This window comes from Capra hircus, chromosome 5 (genome assembly GCF_001704415.2).
Source record: "Capra hircus breed San Clemente chromosome 5, ASM170441v1, whole genome shotgun sequence".
NCBI classification, from domain to species: Eukaryota; Metazoa; Chordata; class Mammalia; order Artiodactyla; family Bovidae; genus Capra; species Capra hircus.
In genome coordinates, this window is record NC_030812.1 from 95,827,047 (window position 1) to 95,849,280 (window position 22,234).

At 42.9% G+C, this 22,234-nt stretch overlaps 1 protein-coding gene across 1 annotated transcript in view; it reads right to left on the reverse strand.

Moving 5' to 3' along the window:
- The window catches only part of CREBL2 (cAMP responsive element binding protein like 2), a 29,574-nt gene extending 14,122 nt beyond the window's left edge, over nt 1–15,452 (reverse strand). Inside the window, exon 1 of the mRNA XM_005680820.3 lies at nt 15,143–15,452. Within this exon, the coding sequence (XP_005680877.1) occupies nt 15,143–15,157 (15 nt within the window). The 5' untranslated portion in view covers nt 15,158–15,452. The remainder of the gene's footprint in view (nt 1–15,142) is intronic.

The following is a 22,234-nucleotide window of genomic DNA, read 5'->3' on the forward strand; positions in this document are numbered from 1 at the left end:
TTAAACACAGAATTACCATATGACTCAGCAATTCTATGTCTTGTTATCTCCAAAAGAAATGAAAACATACATCCACATAAGAAATTGTACACAGATGCTCAGGGCACCATTATTCATGAGGGTAAAAAATGGAAACCAACCAAATGTGCAAAGGTTGATGAATGGGTAACAAAATGCAGTGGATCCAAACAGTGGAACATTGTTCAGCCATACAAGGGAATGAAGTACTGATACACGGTAAAACATGACTGAACCTTGAAAACATGCCAAGAGAAAGAAGTGGAAATACAAAAGGGTGTATGATTCCATTTATACAGACTGTCTAGAACAGGCAATGGGTCAGTGGTTGCTTAAGGCTGAGAAGGGGAGGGAGAGAATAGGGAGTGACTGCTAAAGGGCTTTTTGTTTGTTTTTTAAATGAATAGATTGTTTTTAAGATCTGTTTTAGGTTTACAAGAAAAGTCAGCAAAGGACAGAGAGTTCCTATATATCCTCTCTCTCTCTGCCCACACAGTTTCCTCTATTAACATCCTGCATTAGCATGGTGCATTTGTTACAACCGATGAGCCTCATGTTAGTATGTATTAATAAGTAAAGTCCATAGCTTACTTAAGAGTTCACTCTCTGAGTTGTATAATTCTGTGGGTTCTGGCAAATGCATCACGTCATGTATCTGCCATTGCAATATCATACAGAATATTTCCACTGCCTGAAAAATCTCTTGCACTCTACCTAGTCCTCCCTCCTTGCCCTGAAACCTTGGCAAGCACTGACCTTTGTTATTATCTAAAGTTTTGCCTTTTCCAGAATGTCATGTAGTGCAGTCATATAGTATGTAGTATGTAACCTTATTCAAACTGGCTTCTTTCACTTAGCAATATGCATTTAAGTTCCTTCACACCTTTTTGGAGCTTAATAATGTGTTTCTTTTTAATCACTAAATAATGAGTAACACTCCATTATATGGATATACCTCAGTTTATTTATAAGGGATTCTTTGGGGGTGATGAAAATGTTCTAGAGTTATCAATAGACAGTGGTGATTGCTGCAAACTCTGAATACACTAAAAAAAAAATCACAAAATTGTATACTTGTAAAGGATGAATTTTATAGTACAGGCTATTTTTAAAAATGACATGAAACTTAGAGAACAGAAAATAGCAGCAAAGGAAAAAGAAAGGTGCCACAGAGGCACAAGCAGATGAGGAGGAAAAAAAACATGACGGGGATGGAGGGTTTGAGCATAAAGCTCCTAATTTATGAGTTTAAAAAGGCTGAAAAATAAGATAAAACTACTGCATTTAGGCAAGAGGGAGGGCCTGATGCCACCGGCTCTCCAGTCAGTGGGTTTAATTTCCGTGGAAAGAGGAGGCGTGATTTAGGTGCAAGTTCTTCAGGGGCTTTTTCAAAAGAGGAAGACTCCAGCGTCCAGAGGAAGTCCTATTCCAAAGATTTTTGTATCATTTTACTTTCAGTGTTTTCAGAACAAGCAACAAAGACAAATTCAGAGCCAGCTCAAGGTGTGCAGGGAGACAGCACTCATTCTCTCTGCCGACAAGCCCTAACCCTAACCCTCTACCTGGCAGCTCACATTATTTCTCACCCCTGGAGGGGAAGACTGTCATCCTCACCTTTTTCAGGTAAGGAGGGGGAAATTCATTTCTTTATTATTCAATAACCATTTATTGAGCACTCATTTTGCCCCAAACACTGGTAAACCCTAGAAATGTTAATACAAGACAATAGGGTCCTTACCTTTAATGTATTTTGACTCGTGAAATGCAGCAGACATTATAAAGGGCAGCATATCAGAATACACAGAGGTGCTGCTGGTAAGGGGATGCGCGTGCATGCGTGCATGTGCGAGCGCACGCAGGCACACACACAACACGCACGGTGATCTCTTTATTTCATGGATGACCTAATTTTTTTTATTTTTTGTTGAAGGATAATTGCTTTACAGAACTTTGTTGTTTTCTGGCAACCTCAACCCGATCAGCCATAGGTACACATATATCCTCTCCCTTTTGAACCTCCCTCCCATCTCCCTCCCCATCCCACCCCTCAAGGCTCATACAGAGCCCCTGTTTGAGTTTCTTAGCCATACAGCAAATTCCCATTGGCTATCTGTTTTACATATGGTATTGTAAGCTTCCATGTTACTCTTTCCACACATCTCACCCTCTCCTCCCCTCTCCGCATGTCCATAAGTCTATTCTCTATGTCTGTCTGTCCATTGCTGCCCTGTTAGTAAATTCTTCAGTACCACTTTTCTATTCCATATATATGCATTAGAATATGATATTTAACTTTCTCTGACTCACTTCACTCTGTATAATAGGTTCTAGGTTCAGTCACCTCATTAGAACTGACTCAAAGGTGTTCCCTTTTATGGCTGAGAAATATTCCATTGTGTATATGTACCACAACTTCTTTATCCATTCACCTGCTGATGGACATCTAGGTTGCTTCCATGTTCTAGCTATTGTAAACAGTGCTTCAGTGAACAATGGGATACATGCGTCTTTTTCAATTTTGGTTTCCTCAGGGTATATGCCTAGGAGTGGGATTGCTGGGTCATATGGTGGTTTTATTCCTAGTTTTTTAAAGAATCTCCATACCGTCTTTCCGGAGAAGGAAATGGCAACCCACTCCAGTACTCTTGCCTGGAAAATCCCATGGACGGAGGAGGCTGGTGGGCTGCAGTCCATGGAGTCGCTAAGAGTTGGACACGACTGAGCGACTTCACTTTCACTTTTCACTTTCATGCATTGGAGAAGGAAATGGCAACCCACTCCAGTGTTCTTGCCTGGAGAATCCCACGGATGGGGGATCCTGGTGGGCTGCTGTCTATGTGGTCGCACGGAGTCGGACACGACTGAAGCGACTTAGCAGGAGCAGCAGCAGCAGCAGCATACAGTCTTTCATAGTGGCTGTATCAATTTACATTCCCATGCAAGAGCGTTCCCTTTTCTCCACACCCTCTCCAGCATTTACTGTTTGTAGACTTTTCGACGATGGTCATTCTGACTGGTGTGAGGTAATATTTCATTGTGGTTTTGATTTGCATTTTCCTAATAATGAACAATACTGAGCATCTTTTCATGTGTTTGTTAGCCATCTGTTTGTCTTCTTTGGAGAAATGTCTGTCTAGGTCTTTTTCCCACTTTTTGACTGGGTTGTTTGTTTTTCTGGTATTGAGTTGTAAGAGCTGCTTGTATATTTTGGAAATTAATCCTTTGTCAGTTGTTTCATTTGCTATTATTATCTCCCAGTCTGAGGGTTGTCTTTTCACCTTGCCTATAGTTTCCTTTGCTGTGCAAAAACTTTTTAAGTTTAATCAGGTCCTACTTGTTCACTTTTTATTTCCATTACTCTAGGAGGTGGGTCATAGAGGATCTTGCTTTGATTTATGTCATCTAGTGTTCTGCCTATGTTTTCTTCTAAGAGTTTTATAGTTTCTGGTCTTACATTTAGGTCTTTAATCCATTTTATCTTTGTGTATTGTGTTAGGAAGTGTTCTAATTTCATTCTTTTACATGTAGCTCTCTAGTTTTCCCAGCACCATTTATTGAAGAGGTTGTCTTTGCCCCATTGTATATTCTTGCCTCCTTTGTCAAATATAAGGTACCCATAGGTGCATGGGTTTATTTCTGGGCTTTCTATCTTGCTCCATTGCATGGATGACCTAATTTTAGTTCAAAGATTTTCAACATCAGAGCAGAGCCTAGAACCCAAGTCCCCTGATTCGCATCATAGCAGCTTGTCACAAGATGACTATCATCAAGCATGACTATGTCCCTTCTGGATTCCCAGGTAGGACTCACTAACCTGAACACATAATTCCCTAAAGAGACTATACAACTGACAGATGCTTTATATGCACTGCTATATTAATGCTAAATAGTCACTCATTTAATGACTGGATTCATTTAATCCAACTCACTAGTCACTTGATGGGGGGCAGTGGTGAGGAGGTTAACTAACAAATGTTTTCACTTTATGCTTCTGTGAAATTTCCCTCAACTCTCCATGCCCACTCACTGAAGTCATGCCAATTCACTCCTTTACAAAGTCCTTGGTTTAGTTCTTTTCTATTCCTCCTACATCACTGCCCTACTTACAGACTATTCCCACAGGTTCCTGGCAGGTCTCTCTCCCATGTCTCCATGTCTGTCCTGAACGTCCTCGGTTGATCTAGCTTACAAAGAACTTCCAAATTAACTTTTATTTCCCGCTTATTAAAATAACTTTAGTGTGTTTTTCTTTATTGTGAAAAACTAATACCTAGTCATTACAGAATGAATAAACTTTAAGGGCCCCTAGATCTTCAAAACCCAGATAATCACAATGGTGTGATCACTCACCTAGAGCCAGACATCCTGGAAGTGAAGTCAAGTGGGCCTTAGGAAGTATCACTACAAACAAAGCTAGTGGAGGTGATGGAATTCAAGTTGAGCTATTTCAAATCCTAAAAGAGGATGCTGTGAAAGTGCTGCACTCATATGCCAGCAAATGTGGAAAACTCAGCAGTGGCCACAGGACTGGAAAAGGTCAGTTTTCATTCCAATCCCAAAGAAAGGCAACGCCAAAGAATGCTCAAACTACCACACAATTGCACTCATTTCACATGCTAGTAAAGTAATGCTCAAAATTCTCCAAGCCAGGCTTCAGCAATACGTGAACTGTGAACTTCCTGATGTTCAAGCTGGTTTTAGAAAAGGCAGAGGAACCAGAGATCAAATTGCCAACATTCCCTGGATCATGGAAAACGCAAGAGAGTTCCAGAAAAACATCTATTTCTGCTTTATTGACTATGCCAAAGCCTTTGACTGTGTGGATCACAATAAACTGTGGAAAATTCTGAAAGAGATGGGAATATCAGACCACCTGACCTGCCTCTTGAGAAACCTGTATGCAGGTCAGGAAGTAACAGTTAGAACTGGACATGGAACAATAGACTGGTTCCAAATAGGAAAAGGAGTCCATCAAGGCTGTATATTGTCACCCTGCTTATTTAACTTATATGCAGAGTACATCATGAGAAGCGCTGGGCTGGATGAAGCACAAGCTGGAATCAAGATTGCCAGGAGAAATATCAATAACCTCAGATATGCAGATGACACCACCCTTATGGCAGAAACTGAAGAGGAACTAAAGAGCCTCTTGATGAAAGGGAAAGAGGAGAGTGAAAAAGTTGGCTTAAAGCTTAACATTCAGAAAAACTAAGATCATGGCATCCCGTCCCATCACTTCATCACGAATAGATGGGAAACAGTAGAAACAGCGTCAGACTTTATTTTGGGGGGCTCCAAAATCACTGTAGATGGTGACTGCAGCCATGAAATTAAAAGACGCTTACTCCTTGGAAGGAAAGTTATAACCAACCTAGACAGCATATTCAAAAGCAGAGACATTATTACTTTGTCAACAAAGGTCCGTCTAGTGAAGGCTATGGTTTTTCCAGTAGTCATGTATGGATGTGAGAGTTGGACTATAAAGAAAGCTAAGTGCCAAAGAATTGATGCTTTTGAACTGTGGTGTTGGAGAAGACTCTTGAGAGTCCCCTGGACTGCAAGGAGATCCAACCAGTCCATGCTAAAGGAGATCAGTCCTGGGTGTTCATTGGAAGGGCTGATGTTGAAGCTGAAACTCCAATATTTTGGCCACCTGATGCGAAGAGGTGACTCATCTGAAAAGACCCTGATGTTGGAAAAGATTGAAGGCAGGAGGAGAAGGGGACAACAGAGGATGAGATGGTTAGATAGCATCACCGACTCAATGGACATGGGTTTAGGTGGACTCCGGCAGTTGGTGATAGACAGGAAGGCCTGGCGTGCTGCTGTTCATGGGGTCACAAAGAGTCGGACACGACTGAGCGACTGAACTGAACTGAGGCTGTGTCTCTTTGCAGCTCAAGAGAAGACCTCTGGCTCAGCTCTGCTTACTAGGTCACCAAATCCAGTTTCCTGTGTCTGCTGTAACAATTACCACAAACTTGGTGGCTGAAAACAACAGACATGTATTCTCTCTGTTCCTGGCAGGACTGCACTCCCTCTAGAGGCCCTAGGGGAGAAGTCATCCTTTGCCGCTTGCAGGAGCCGCTGCTGGCCGTGAGCATTCCCTCATCTGCGGCCACATTGGTCCAATCACTGCCTCTGCGGTCACACTGCCTCCTCATTTGTCTCTCAAATCTCCCTTGGCCTCACTCTTAGGAGGACATTTATCACTGGATATACAGCTCACTCAGAGAATCCAAGGTAAACTCATCCTCTCAAATCCTTAACTAAATCACATTTGGGGCCATGTAGTATTCCCTCTTTATCCATATAAGGTGATATCCACAGGTTCCAGGGGTTAGCACATGGATATATCTTTGTAGAGGCCATTCTTCAGCATACTACACCCAGGCTCCCACTCACCAAGCCATTTTTCTCTTTCATTTACCCCAGCAAGTCATGCCAGTGTCCCTAGGGACCTCATCCTGCCCCCTGCATTCCTACTTGTCCTCACCAATTCTCTAAATGTTCCCTCTTCACACCGCCCACTCCCACCCCACCATCCAAACCAGCAAATACTAAGCTTTCTTTGGTTATAGTCAGCCCTGGCCCTCTTTCTGCAAAGCTCTTGCTGACAATCACCTCTGTCCATACATTACTTTTCTTCTCCATATTTGTGGAACATACAGTCGATATCACAGTTGTATGTTACAGTGGCCTCACAGATTTAAGTTCTGTCGCCTTCAAGCGATGTGAGCACCTTGGGCAGAGAAGCTGTGCTCTTTGTTTCTTCTCCAGTCCCCACTGCATCTGGCCCGGAGCCAGACATTTATTCAAAGACTGATGACTGAATGAATAAATGCAAAGAAAAATTAACAATATTTTGCAATTTAATTTAAGTTGGCATTACTATGACCACCACTACCGCCAGCTTATAAAAGTTGTAAAAATTTTTTAAAAAAAGAGAAAAAAGAAAACCAAACCACTCTCATAAGGGATATAAAATCTGAAAAACCAATCAATAACTCTTATTATTTTACCACCCCTCTTTCACTTATTTCCATCCTCATGCTCTAATTCTTAAGGCAACTCATAAAAGTACCAAGCTGTTAAGTGTATAAGAACTACTGTATTTACATGAAGTGGTATCATCAGCCCCAGCTAAGAAGGAAAACAGCAGGAAAGCCTGTTTCACTTTTCTTTTGAAAACATAAAGTGAAACCTTATCTGCCATCGATTAAAGAAAAATAAGACAGATATGACTGTGGCCAGCCACTGTGCTTTACCACTTTAAAGAAAAAAAACAAGCAGCTACACTTTCATTTGGGGTTAAGGCTCCTTTAACTTCCTTCACAGCTGTTGTTCAGGCTTTTTCTCTTTTATTTACCAGCTCTTCAGAAAGAGAGAAAGTCTAATCCCATCTTCCTGCTGCTAACCTCTCTGCCAGGTTTTCTAGTCAACGGAGGAATAACAAGATAAAGCAGGCATTTGTGACTGAGTGTTCACCCCTGCCTCTCCTAGCCTAACCCTTAATCCTCCCCTCCCCTTGCTGTTAACTGTTTGAAGCTAAATGTAATACGATTATACATATATTTTAGCAATCCCCAAAACTATTATAGACTGACTCAGTAACAGTGGTCTGCAGGCATATCTCATTTCATTGTGCTTCACTTTACTCCATTTTTTTTTTTTTTTCCACAAATTGAAGGTTTATGGCAACTCGGCATTGTCAGATGATGGTTAGCATTTTTGAGCAATGATGTACTTTTTTTTTTTTTTAAGAGATCATGCTATTGTATACTTAACAGCCTACCATCTAGTGTAGACATAACCTTTATTCTCATTGGGAAACCAAAAAATCCCCGAGGCTTGCTTTACCGTGGTATTCGCTTCACTGCAGTAGTCTGTAAGTGAACCTACAGTGCGTCTGAGTCGGCCTGCACGCTGCTTTCAACTCTCTTTGCCTCCTTCCCACCCACTTTTCCTCAACCACTACATTTCAGCTTCGGCGCCATAACTCTGTTGAAGCTTCTCTTGCTAGGTTCAAAAGCCACCTCCTGTTTTTGAAATTCAGTGGATACTTTTCCCCTACTTCCTTTAGATGGAATAATAACCCCCTTTTTTGTGTGTGTGTGTGGATCTCCTATATCACCAACCGCTTCTTTTCAGTTTATTTTGTTGAATCCTATTCCTCCACCTCTTCTGATCATTTTAGAGTCGGCCAGGGTTCTGTCTTTTTAGCTCTCTCTGTCTACCTTCTTCATCCTTCAAGGATTTTATGCATGCTGCATACACCTATATGCTAACAGTCTCTAGCATCGTCTTTAGCTCAAGTCTTTCTTGTAAGCAGTGTAACCAAGCTGGTGAGGAGTCACACAGAACAAGCATTTATTTTGAACCCCTTATGAACCATGTTTTTTTTTTTCTAATACATATACATTTAATTCTTACACTAACTCAATAAGGTTAACAGATCTATCTTAAAGGTAAAGAAATTCAGTTCTGATAACCTGTTCAACATAAATCATAGCCATATTTTCATTATCAGTCTCCCAAGGCAAAAGTCTCCCAAAATAACAGCAAAAATAAACAAACGGCACTAATCAAACTTTAGAGCTTTTGCACAGCAAAGGAAACGAAAAAAAAAAAAAAAGACAACCTTCAGAATGGGAGAAAATACTTGTTAACAATGTAAATGACAAGGGGTTACTATCCAAAATATACAAACAGTTCATATAACTCAGTATCAAAAGGTAAACAATAAGTGGGCTGAAGACCTAAAGGACACATAGATAGCCAAGAGGCACATGAAAAGACGCTCAACATTGCTAATTGTTAAAGAAATGCAAATCAAAACCACAATGAGGTGTTTACCTCACACCTGGCAGAATGGCTATCATAAAAATGTCTACAAGTAATAAATACTGGAGAGGGTGTAGGAAAAAAGGGAACCCTCTCACACTGTTGGCGGGAAGGTAAATTGGTACAGTTACTATGGAAAATAGTATGGTAGTTCCTTAAAAAAACAAAAGTAGAGCTACCATATGATCTGGCAATCCCATTCCTGGGTATATATTCAGAAAAGAGGAAAACTCTAACTCAAAAAGATACATGCATCCCAATGATCATAGCAGTACTATGAAAGTCCATAACCAAGACATGGAAATAACTCAAGTGCCCCTCAACAGACTATTGGTTTAAGAAGATATAGTGTGTGTGTGTGTGTGTGAGTGTGTGTGTGTGTGTTTGTATATATAATGGAATATATGTGTGTTATGTATATGTATAGTATGTATATATAATGGAATATTACTCAGTTATAAAAAAGAAGGAAATATTGCCATTTGCAGCAACATGGATGGACCTAGAGAATATTATACTTAGTGAAGTAAGTCAGAGAAAGACAAGTATTATATGATATTACTTAATGTAGAATCTAAAAAATAAGACCAATTAGCCTATATACAAAACAAACAAACAAACACAGACTCACTGACAGAAAACAAACTTATGATTTACCAAAGGGAAAAGGGAGGTGGGTAGGGATAAATTAGGACTATGGGATTAACAGACACACACTGACTGTAGCCCACCAGGCTCCTCTGTCCATGGGGATTCTCCAGGCAAGAATACTAGAGTGGGTTGCCATGCCCTCCTTCAGAGGATCTTCCCCACCCAGAGATCAAACTCAGGTCTCCCACATTGCAGGCCACCTGATTCTTTACCATCTGAGCCACCAGGGAAGCCCAGGAATACTGGAGTGGGTAGCCTATCCCTTCTCCAGCGGATCTTCCTGACCTAGTAATGGAAACGGGGTCTCCTGCATTGCAGGTGGATTAAAATAGATAAGCAACAAAGATTTACTGTATAGCACAGGGAACCATATGCAATATCTTGTAATAACCTATAATGGAAAATACTCTGAAAAAATATATATAGCTGAATCACTTTGCTGTATACCTGAAACTAGTGCACTATTGTCAATCAACTATACTTCAATTTAAAAAATAATAATCTGTCCAAAATCATAATAGCTTGAAAGTGGTAGAAATCAGACTTCCCAAATTTCTTAGCTTAACTTGCCAAGCAAATCCTGATCGGGCTCCTGGTTATCTTTCCATCCTTGTCTCTGCCCACATCTCTACTTGTGCCTTATGCTCCGCTCAGGGATCAGCAAACTTCAGCCCAGCTGGCCAGCTAAAGTCAGCAACTGCCTGTTCTGGGAAATAAAGTTTTATCAGAACACCGCCACACACATTCATTATGTTCCGCCTATGGCTGCTTTCATGTCTCAATGGCAGAGTTGAGTAATTACAACAGCGATCACATAGCCCACAAGTATTTACTATCTGGTCCTTTACAGAAAATCTCCCAACTCCTGCTCCAGCTTGTACCAAAATACTTATTTTCCAGTGAAATATGCTTTAGTATAGGATATGCCCTCTTTCCCATTTTCTGGGGCACTTCTATTCTTCTTGACAGACTCATGCCTCCTGTGTGAACCCATGTCTGACACACCCAGATAGGCATCCATTCTTGGTGACCCCAAAGCACTTTGCTGTCACTGCTCTCATTTCTCACCTCACCACACGGTAGTTATTTTTCTGTATGTTTATCTAGGCCACTGAAACATCAACTCCTGAGAATAATTATAAACTCTTACTCATCTCTGTATCTCTACTGTCTAGCACAATGTCTCGTACATATTAGGTGTCCAACAAATGTTTGATGAGGAATGGAGAAATGAATAAATGAACAAACTTTTGTGAAAATCTTAAAGCACAAAACATTCTGAATAAGGTTATTGAAACTTCAATTTCAACTGATATCTGTAGAGGTACCCCAATGTACATGGGACCTAGACAGGAAAAGGGGGCACATTTAAAATGTTAACGAACTGTCTAGTTTGGCAAAGGAGCTGGCTCTTCTGCCTTGGTCTTGTTGAAAGCATGGATGGAGCAGGAGGATAGAAAAGGTAGAAAGTGTCTGAGCTCTGTCACTGCCCAGGAAGGGTAGTTCCAGCTGTAGCAAAGGATGGCTAAGGGGCCAAGAAGAGGGACCTTAGGGGCCAAAGGACAGCTCTGGTTTGGTTTATTCACTAAGTCGTATCTGACTCTTGTGACCCCATGGACTGCAGCCTACCAGTCTCCTCTGTCCACGGGATTTTCCCTGCAAGAACACTGGAGCAGGTTGCCATTTCCTTCTCTAGAGTACCTTGCTGACCCAGGGATCGAAACTGGGTTTCCTGCATTGCAGGCAGATTCCTTACCAACTGAGTTCTGGGAATGTAAAAAAGATTTTTTGGCCAAGTAAAAATTTTTGTGAGAACCAGCACTACTCAGAACAACTGAATGGAACAAAGACCTAAGGGGTAAGGAAGGTATAAGGCATTTTAAGATAATTGTGTGGAGCTCAGGTGGAAAGGAAGTATGCAGGAGAACAGCAGCTCATATCAGTATACTAAGGCAAGAGAGGGACTCTCTCACCAGTCCCTCAAGTGGAAACTGATGCCCTAAACATCATATAGGGCATTATATATTATAGCTAGGCTATACAGAAATGTCATCTTTTACCAGCTTTGTCTGTGGCAGGAACACATCTGATCTAGGGTATTTCAAGTCACTCATTCATTTGATAAACGTGAAAGTCAAATATAAAATTGGAAATAAGAACTCTCTATGATCAAAGCCCCTGAAAATGACTCCTTTCAATTTTCTTTAATTGAATGCAGCACGTTAGGGAGAAGAGGCTTTCATAAAAAGAAACACTTTTCTCCAGTGGTGCACACATAGGTGGGCTCAAGAGACTACCATTCGCACACAATCTGACAGGTAAGGGCCATTTCATGTCCCATTCCATTGTCCCTGTCCCATTTGGGGGCATTGCTAAGAAAGGAGGGTAGTATGGGAGAAACACAGCTCCAAATAGCATGAAAAAGCACACACCTAGTGACTACAGTGAGCATCTCGGGCGCCTGCTGTACTGTGCAAAAGACCAAGGACATCACTGCCAGGTAATATAACAATGATAACATTTCTGGGTACCTAGTAAGGGCTTCCCTGGTGGCTCAGAGGTTAAAGCGTCTGCCTCCAATGTGGGAGACTCGGGTTCGATCCCTGGGTCAGGAAGATCCCCTGGAGAAGGAAATGGCAACCCACTCCAGATCCCTGGGTCGGGAAGATCCCCTGAAGAAGGAAATGGCAACCCACTCCAGTATTCTTGCCTGGAGAATCCCACGGACTGAGGAGCCTGGTGGCTGCAGTCCACGGGGTCACAGAGTCGGACATGACTGAGTGACTTTACTTACTTACTTAGTATGTGTTTACTCTGTACTTGATGCTTCATATGCGTCACCTCTGATCCTCAACAAAGCCTGGGAAGAAGGCACTGACCATTTAACAGATAAAAGAGAAGCTCAAAAAGGTTAACTCAGCCAAGATTTTTTTTTTCCTTCCCAACTAGGTTAAGTAGAGATCTGCTCAATCAGAATTTGAGATCTGCTACTCAGCGCTTCCCCAAGCCCCCCGTCTTAGTTACCCACTCTGTCTCTTGCTTTCTTTTTCCCGTTTGCTGTAGTCTGTATACTCTGGCTCAGCACAGCACATTGATGAATATTAATAAATCCCAGCTACACCTCGAGCAGTCTCCTTAATGCCTCTCTGTTCCAATTCAGCTTAGTCTTTGTGAACCAGCACTCTATGATGTAATGTACCAGGCACATTGCTAGACGCTTGGGAGGCAAAGCTGCACCCGCCATTCCAATCTGTCTCCTCTGACTCCAGGAAACCAGAGAGCAGAACATGGAGTGCTCTTGCAAACTTACTCATCACCACTGATGAAAACAACTCAGAATACAGAATCTTTATAAAGAGAGGTCGTCACAGCGTCATTCTATTTCCTGGCCTGTTCATTCAAACACTGCTTCTCTCTGACTGCTGATCCTGCCCCCTCTGTCCTCATCCTGCTGCCCTGGCCTTTCTGTTAGTCGGTTTGTCATCTTTTATGCTCTCACCGGCACAACCACACTTCCAAGCCCCAACCCTCAGCTTCCCCATACAGCTTCCTTCAGAACCTCAGACTCCATCACCCATACATAATGGGAGGGAAAATGTGTTGTGTGTGTGAGCCTGTATGGATATACTGGGAGAACAATATAACTTTGCAGGACTGTAACAATTAGAGCACAGGGAAAGGCAGGATTGGGAGCCTTTTAAAAAGGCCGTTTCATACCGCCTGACTCCTCAAAGAGTAGTCCAATCTTGCAGTACATGGCATTTAAATATTACTCATCCATAGCTTCGACATGTATTCAAAGTGAAAGCAGTGCATTCACAGAAGCAATATCCATCCACAGACATCTGAAATGGATTTCCTTTTCCAAAATCATTAAAGAATACAGAAACTGCTGGTTTCTAAATACTGTCACAAAAACAATGAACTAGTAAAGAATGAGAACTGAATTCATTTTGCTTACCTATGAACCATCTAAGAAGTTACTTGCGAATAGTTATGAATAGTCTACTTACAAAATTTAACCTCACTCTTTTAGGCAAAACCATAACACCATACCCTCCACTACAGCTTGCTTGTTTTAGAAATAAGTTCTATGTGATTTTATAGGCAGGTAAAATAACTCAAAATCCTATGTTTTTTTTCTTGAATTTATTTGAGATTACTGAAGACTTTGAGAAAGTTATTAAATATTACAAAGGTTTGAAAAAGAAACAACCAAAAGGTGTGTAGAATATACCATGAGAGTCTCCAACCAAGGAGACTAAAGACTATGTTAATTTGGCATCCTTTCCCAGCCAGCCGAATCTAGGAAAGACAATGGATACAGTATTCAGAATTAATTCCAAAATTGACACTGAAAGATCAAGCTAGCAAAGACTGTTACGGAAAATTACCTTCTGATTTTTCTAGAAAAGTTGCAGAACTCCCTCCTTCTTACTTGGAAATCCCACTTCCTATTCGGAAGGCTTTACCCCTTTCCAAGTAAAAGTTCCTAGAGGTGAGTCCTACTTCCAGAGCAGTGCCCTGGGCTGTCCCTGCTGTCACTTTTCTCAGAGCCTCCCACAGGAATAGGAAGAGGAGATAATGGAGAATAACACAAGCAGCACAGAGAAGATGGAGATTTTTTTCAGCCTCTCTAAGGATGTGTGAAACAAAAACTTAATAGCAGCAAAGTGTTACTGGTTAGGTGGAGGGGGAAAGGGTACCCAAACGAAGGAAAAAGCTCTCAAAAGCAGCATGCCAGAGATGGTGGAAAGTAAAGCAGAGGGAAGGAGTATCTGCTTTGAAAACTGTCAAATTCTAGAGTCTGATGCCTTAAAAAAAAAAAAAAAGGCCAACTTTCTAAACATTCTAAAACATCGATAAGCTGATGATCAATTAACTGAGCATCACTATCTTCATGACACATAACTAGATGACACTAACGTGGAAAGACAGGAAGGTTATAAACAAACTGTATGAATTAACCAATAATGAATATTGTTTGTTATCTTAACGTCGCAGGGATAAGTGACCAGGATGAGCGAAGAGGGAGTGGGGATAGAGTAACAAGAAGGAATTCACTTCTTTTCTTGAAGAAGGCTTTCTAGAGGTTAGATTCCAGGCTTTGGACGAATAGCAACAGGAGATTAGCAGAGTGTTCCAACCAACCACAGGAAAATAGCTCAGAGGGGGAGTGAACTGATTATATGAATGGGGCATTGAGTAAGGGAGCCTGAGAGAAGAAAAGGGGATGGTCTAGGGGAACAGGGCCGGTTCAGGGTGCCCTAATTTAGGTCTCCGATGTGGAAAAAGGCTGGTTGGGGGCAACGGAAGGCAAAAAGAAAAAGCACAGTAGTTTCTTCACTTATCTCGGGAGCACTAGGGTCTGCACCACCTGGAAAAGCTGACCAACAAGCTTGCCCTGAGTGTGATCTTTCCGGAGTGGGCCCTTGTAGGAAGAACGCAGCCCGCTGTTCCCTCAATTCTTGTCTGGATACCTGGGGTCATAGCTGGAGGCGCAGGGGTGTCTAAGGCAGACGTCTGTTGGGTGCTGGGTGGACTACGGGGCTGAGGCTCAGCGGCGGGACGGGCACTTAGCGACAAGCAGGCGGCGGCGGCAGCGGAGCGTGCAAAACCCAGGACTTACCTTACTGTCATCCATCTCGGCAGACAGGCCGGCCCTCCCCCGGCTCAGCCGGCCTGGTCCGGCCCGGCCCCGCCCCAGGGGAAGAAGGGGATATGGTTCTGACCGCCTCCTCTCGCCTAACAGTTCGGTTCCCTGATGCCACAGTCACGGGGACGAGGGACCAGTTCAGGAATGGCAGAGCGGACCCTGGAGGCGGCCCAGAACGCCTCCCTTCGCTGCCGCCGCCCCCTCCTCCTCCCCCTCCATGACAGGCTCTGGCTGTGTTTACAGACGCCCTGGAGAGCAGCCCGGACCGGAGGGTGGGCTGGAGCGCGTCTCGCGGATTGGCCCGCTCGGCTGCCGTAGCACCCTAGCATTCTGGGGATTGTAGTTTCCCTCACCGAGGTCTCTGCGCGGTGGACTGGAAAGGAAACTACAATGTCCACAGAGCCTCAGCCAGGCGGCGTCCGTTTTTCTGCCGGGGAGCGCCGAGGGGGCGGAGCTGAAGCTAGGTTTCCCACAGTGCGCGCTCAGAGACGTTTGGGTCGGTGGTTTCCAGCGGCCTGGAGACGGGGTGGCGACCGTTGGGGCCTGGCAGAGGCAACCCTGAAAGACGGTCCCTGGGAGTAGGCCCTCTTCACGGACCCTGAGAAGACCATGAAGATTGTTTATTTTAAAAATTCAGAAACAACACCCCCCCCAAAAAAAACCACAAAGAATGTGAAATCGTAGATGCTTCTAGAAACCATTTGACAGTTCCTCCCAGTGTTAGACCATAAGTAACTGAAGTCACTCAGTCGTGTCCGACTCTTTGTGACCCCGTGGACTGCAGCCCTCCAGGCTCCTCAGTCCATGGGCTTCTCCAGGCAAGAAGACTGGAGTGGGTTGCCATTTCCTTCTCCAGGGGATCTTCCCAACCCAGGGATCAAACCCGGGTCTCCCGCGTTGGAAGCAGACGCTTTAACCTCTGAGCCACCAGGGAAGCGCTAACCATATGGCCAAAAATTCCACCAGAAATTACACTGTTTGTCCCCGCAAAAACTTGCGCAGTAATGTTCAGTCCTAGAAGCGTTATTCATAGTAGTCAACGAATGGAAACAACCCAAATGTTCAACGGTGGATGAACTGATAGACCCATCCTGGTATTTATATAAAAAGGAATATTACTCATGATGAATGAGGTTCTGATACCTGCTGCAATGTGGATGAGCCTTGAAAATACACTTAAGAGTAAAAGAAGACACAAAAGATCGCATATGGTGGATTCCATTTAAACGAACTGTTCAGAATGGGTACCTTTAAAACAACAAAAAGTTGGTGAGTGGTTGGCAGGGGCTGGGGTTGGGGAATATAGTGGAAGTGGGGGGTGGAGGCCAGAATGGGGTGTATTGATGGGTATTGGGTTTCTTTTGAGGTGGTGAAACTGTTCTAAAATTGAGTTAGTGATAGCTGCGCAACTTGGAGAAGGCAATGGCAGCCCACTCCAATACTCTTGCCTGGAAACTCCCATGGATGGAGGAGCCTGGTACGCTGCAGTCCGTGGGGTCGCGAAGAGTCTGACATGACTGGGCGACTTCCCTTTCACTTTTCACTTTCATGCATTGGAGAAGGAAATGGCAACCCACTCCAGTGTTCTTGCCTGGAGAATCCCAGGGACGGGGGAGCCTGGTGGGCTGCCGTCTATGGGGTCACACAGAGTCTGACACGACTGAAGCGACTTAGCAGCAGCAACAGCAGCACAACTCTGACCATACTAAAAACTATTGAATTGTATACTTTAAGTGAATATCATGGTATAGAATTTCATCTCAATAATAAATAAGGAGGTATGTTTTGGCGTTGTCCACTTTTAGTAAAGTCAGTGGGCTTGTTTTGAACGGTGTTAGGCCATTGAGAACTTGACAAAAATGGTGCCTTCATTAATGTTCTGAAGAGTCCTTTGACTCTCTCTTCAGACTCCTACTAAGTGCTTTGCCAAGTCTTTCCTGTATTCAAATTGAGGTAGAGTTACCAAATTTAGCAATAAATATACGGGACACTCACATCTGAATTTCAGATAAATACCTGTTTAGTATAAGTATGACCATGCAATATTTGAGACGCACTTTTACTTTAAAAAAGTATTCTTTGCTTGTCTGAAAGTCAGACTCAACTGGGTGGTTTTTTTTTTTTAACTTTTTCTTTTGTATTGGGGTATAGCTGATTAACAGTGATGTGAACTAGTTTCAGATGCACAGCAAAGGGACGCAGCCGTACATATACATGTGTCCATTCTCTTCCACACTCCCCTCCCATCCAGGCTGCCACATAACACTGAGCAGAGTTCCCTGTGTTCTACAGCAGGTCTTTGTTGTTATCCACTTTAAATAAAGCAGTGTGTACATGTCCACCCCCAGCTCCCTAACTATCCCCCCCGCCCCCACCCACCGTAACCATAAGTTCTTTCTCTAAGTCTGTGAGAAAGTGTCTTCTATTTTATCCGACAACTTCAAATTGAGGAAGAATAAAAATAGAAAAGCAGAATCATCTCCATCAAATCTATGTAATGCTGCAGAGGAACTAAAGCAGGTCAGTTCCTCAAAGGTAAATGCCACCTAACAGGTCATGACGTGGGGTTGCCTGGCATGCTGCAGTCCATGGGCTTATGAGGTGAGGTCTGCCCAGCCGGGGGTCGTCTGTCACCCGCAGACCATATTCCAGGTAGAGACTCCAGCCACATCCTCTCTGACAGTTCAGGGAGTGCAAGTCTGTGCTCCTTCAGGTTCTCTTCCTCTTCCCTCACCTACTACTCCTTTGGTCTGAGTCCCTTTGCGCCTCCTTCTAGCCTCTTCAGCGCCCAGTAAGGCCTCAGTCCTTGTCCCCAGCTACCCCCTTGCCCTGCTAAGCCCCCTTTTTGGAGTGGAGCTGCCATTCTTCCAGATTAGTCCTTTGTCACACTCCCTGCATCCCTGCTGACAATCGCCAGCTCCTCAGGAAGGAGGACTAAAGACCTTTTGAGCCAGGTAGTGGAAATTTGAACATTCCCAGGGAAGTAGTGTGTAGACCAGATTCAGAAGGGGGAGGGAGATTCTCTAGGGAGGGAGAGAGGAACTAGATGGAGAAGGTCTTGGGGTGGTTAGTTGAATATTTAACTTTTTTTTTTTTTTGCCTGGGCCAGGTCTTAGTTGCAGTATGTGGGATCTATTTCCCCAACCAGGGATTGAACCTGGGCTCCCTGCATTGGGAGCGTGGAGTCCTAGCCATTGGACCACCAGGGAAGTCCCCAGACACAGCTTTTAAAGAGATGGAACAAATATATGAAATCTCTTGGTGGAGGTATGGTGTATTGTTTCCTTCATATTTCTGTATGTTTGAAATATTACACAGTTAGAATAGGACTTTAAATTTTAAAAATCTATAAACACACTTTAGAAAGTGTGGAAATATGTTAAATTATTTACTAAAAACTTAATTTATAAAAAATCTCAGGAGACTTCCCTGGCACTCCAGTGGTTAAGACTGCACCTTCCAATGCAGGGGATGTGGTTCAATCCTTTGGGAAGCTAGGATCCCACATGCCTTGAGGCCCAAAACACCAGAACTTGAAACAGGAGCAATACTGTAATAAATTCAGTATCAGTGGTCCACATCGGGAATTTGCTGTATGACTCAGGGAACTCATGGAGAAGGAAATGGCAGCCCACTCCAGTATTCTTGGCTGGAGAATTCCGTGGACAGAGTCTGTAGCCTGGTGGACTACAGTTCATGGGGTCGCAAAGAGTCGAACACAACTGAGGCGACTTAGCACGCAGGGAACTCAAACTGGGGCTCTGTAACAACCTAGAAATGTGGGATAGGGTTGGAGGTGGGAGGAGGCTCAAGAGAGAGCGGACATGTATACCTATGGCTGATCTGTATTAATGTATGGCAGAAACCAACACAATACTGTAATTATCCTTCAGTTTAAAATAAATTAAAAAAAATAAAGATGAAAAAAAAAGGTCCACATCAAAAAAATCTTTAAAAAAACTCTGAATTGTATCAAAAACTCTGAATTGTATCATAAGATAAGACTTGGTAAAGAAAATAATACTTTGGCCACCTAATGTGAGCAGCCAACTCATTTGGAAGAGACCCTGATGCTAGGAAAGACTGAAGGCAGAAGAGGGCGACAGAGGATGAGATGGTTGGATGGCATCACTGATTCAGTGGACATGAACATGGGCAAACTCTGGGAGATCGTAAGGGACAGGGAAGCCTGGCATGCTGCAGTCCATGGGGTCGCAAAGAGTTGGACATGACTGAGTGACTGAACAACAAAGGGAATAAAATGTTATGAAGGAGTGCTGTGTTAAAATATGTTAATCATTTGCTGAGAAATACCCAGAATTTGTAACAAAGAGGTGAGGAAGGACAAAAGAAATTATTTGCTTCTGTACATTTTAATCCTCAAGGAGTCTATAATCCAGGAAGGAGAAAGTCACACACACACAGGAGACTAGGAACAATCACTGAACGGTACAGACCAAGTTTAATGTCTCTGTGTTAAGTTGTTCAGGGTGGGTAGGTAGAGCCAAGCATCAGGCTGATTCAGAGGAAAGGAAAAGTGAACGGAACACTTTTTATTTTTTTAAGGAGTGGGAGGAAGCTTAGATGAAGACTCTAATCTCAGGGTCCTGGGCATATTTTGTATCCATGCTTTGCAATCTTTTTGTCCTATATTGCCTTCTCAAAAGGAACCTGTTTAGCATGCAGTTCCTTTAAAACAAGCATATAATTTTCTCCTCCCTGCCCTCCCCATCCCTACCTCCCCAGCACACATACAGTGCAACGCTTTTTCATGTACTCTCAGAAAAGTGAAAGTCACTCAGTCATGTCCGACTCTTTGCGACTCCACGGGCTATACAGTCCATGGAATTTTCCAGGCCAGAATACTGGAGTGGGTTCTCCAGGGGATCCTCCCAACCCAGGGATCAAACCTAGGTCTCCTGCGTTGCAAGCGGATTCTTTACTATCTGAGCCATCAGGGAGGCCCATCAGACAATCCACATAGAGGCACTGATGGCCTGTGGCATATCTTCTCTGTTGCTTCTGGGGAGTTCCTTGTAGTGAATTCCTAAGCACCAGGGCACACACCCACTCCCACTCGATCTGCATGCCTTCCATGTCCTCATCTCTCTCTTTCTCCTGTTCCCATTACTGCTTGGCTAAAAGAGCACAGGTGTCCAAACAGAGTCAAGATGATCTTGTTACTCCCTGGGCCACATGGGCCTGCTTGGCACATAGCCCCTGGGGAACGTCAGAGAGAAAGGAAGCTCATTAAAATAGCTTGTTGGCCTCCAACTGGCTTTCCATTAAGCTTGACACATGAGTCTAAGAATTTAAAAATTCTCCAGCCCTTTCCTAACAGTCAATGGTAATAAAAATTGATTGATTCAATTCTGTCATGCAAGTTGGTGCTAGACCCATTTCCAATCTAGAAATAGTAATAATGAACGCCAAAACCTGCCCAGAAAGAAGCAAAGGTGGCTGTGAAATCTACCATGGTAACCTCTGACCCACCTTAACACACACCATACATTTGGGGAAGTAGGTATCCTGGAGTCACCCTAGAAGTGACCCATCATTACTTCTCTGTCCCTGGCCTGTCTTTTCAAAGAGTTGTTTGTCTGTGGCTGAGTGATCAAGATTTTCAAAACTCAGCAGAGTTATATGGTGAATTTGTGGATAGTCTCAAATATGATACAGAGACCCAGAAAGAAAAGGAGGAAAACTATTCAAAGAAAAAAAAAACAAACCACTGATTGAAGAGAGGCAGGGGGTGGCATGAGATTAAATGAGGAGGGTAAAGGAACAAAAATTAACCTTATTTAGAAACCACAAACAAGGGTAACAGTGCGATATTCTGCCCTCAGGAATGCCATGGCTACGTTGATATGTAAATCTGGCACTAGAACAACAGAGTGTTATTGCCGCTGATATGGTACTCTTCAGAGGTACAGAGAAAAAGTGGGTGGTTCATGTGAAATTCATGAAATGCTTGAGGTGAACTCACTGTTGAAGTATTAGTCTTCTGTTTTGTTTGGTGTGTGGTTTTCTTTTTCCCCAATGTATTTTATAGATAAGTATTCCTCTGTGCTTTTTGTTTCTGAAAAGTTTGACTTTATTGTCATGAAGCTATAAAATATTCCATCTCAAAAGTTTGGTTTTGTTCTAAAGGCATTTTGCGAAATGCCCCCCTCCCTTTTGCCCACACGGACAAATATGCCTACATTTGCATACAGCACAGTACCTACTTACTCTCTTCACTGGCTAGAAAGTCCAAAAGAAAGAGCCTAAAGGAACATTTTCAGAATGAGTACATAATTCAGCTTCTAGCTTGTTAGCAGGAGCAGAAGAAATAAGGCCAAGAAGGACTAAAAAGTCTCTTGATGAGGAAAGAAAAAAAGCTCTGATCAGCATAAAAATAAGGAAGAGAAAATGAAGCTCAAGGAACCAAAACCTTCCCTGCTCAAACTTTCCCTTACCTCTTCCCCTTCACCAACGTACTGAAACTGTCACCTCCAACTCAACAACTTTTCTCAGTATCGTCCCAGCTACCGTTTCTATTGAAAATAACTAAATCTTATAATACTCTCAGGCAGGAAAGAATAAAGTGTGCCTATGTGTGCAGAAAAAAATGGAAAATATACTTATTTGGCCAATAAGCAGCTCTTTAAGACTAAGCTACCCCTTCTAAGAGATGACTTGCTAAGCATCACTATTAGTCATTGACACTTTAGTATGAATGTGCTGCTGCTGCTTTTTTTTTTTTTTTTTTTGTCTCATACTTGCTACCTAACGATTAGGTTTAGATTTGGGAGAAAAGAGGAATATGTATACAGTTTTGAAGAATAGGCGTTGTAAGAAGGGGAGAGATCTGGGTAGATCTGATTGCTGTGTGCTATGGCTTTGAGCTTTGAAAGAGCAGCCAAGTAGACCCTGGATGCCTATGGAGGTTAGGACAGAGACAGATGAAGAGCCAACAGTTAATGACCAGGTACCTTCTTTCACAAATCCCCTGAGGATTTACCCAACAGACACACATAAGACAAGCACATTTTATTCTACTGATTCAAACCTGAAGATGCTTAA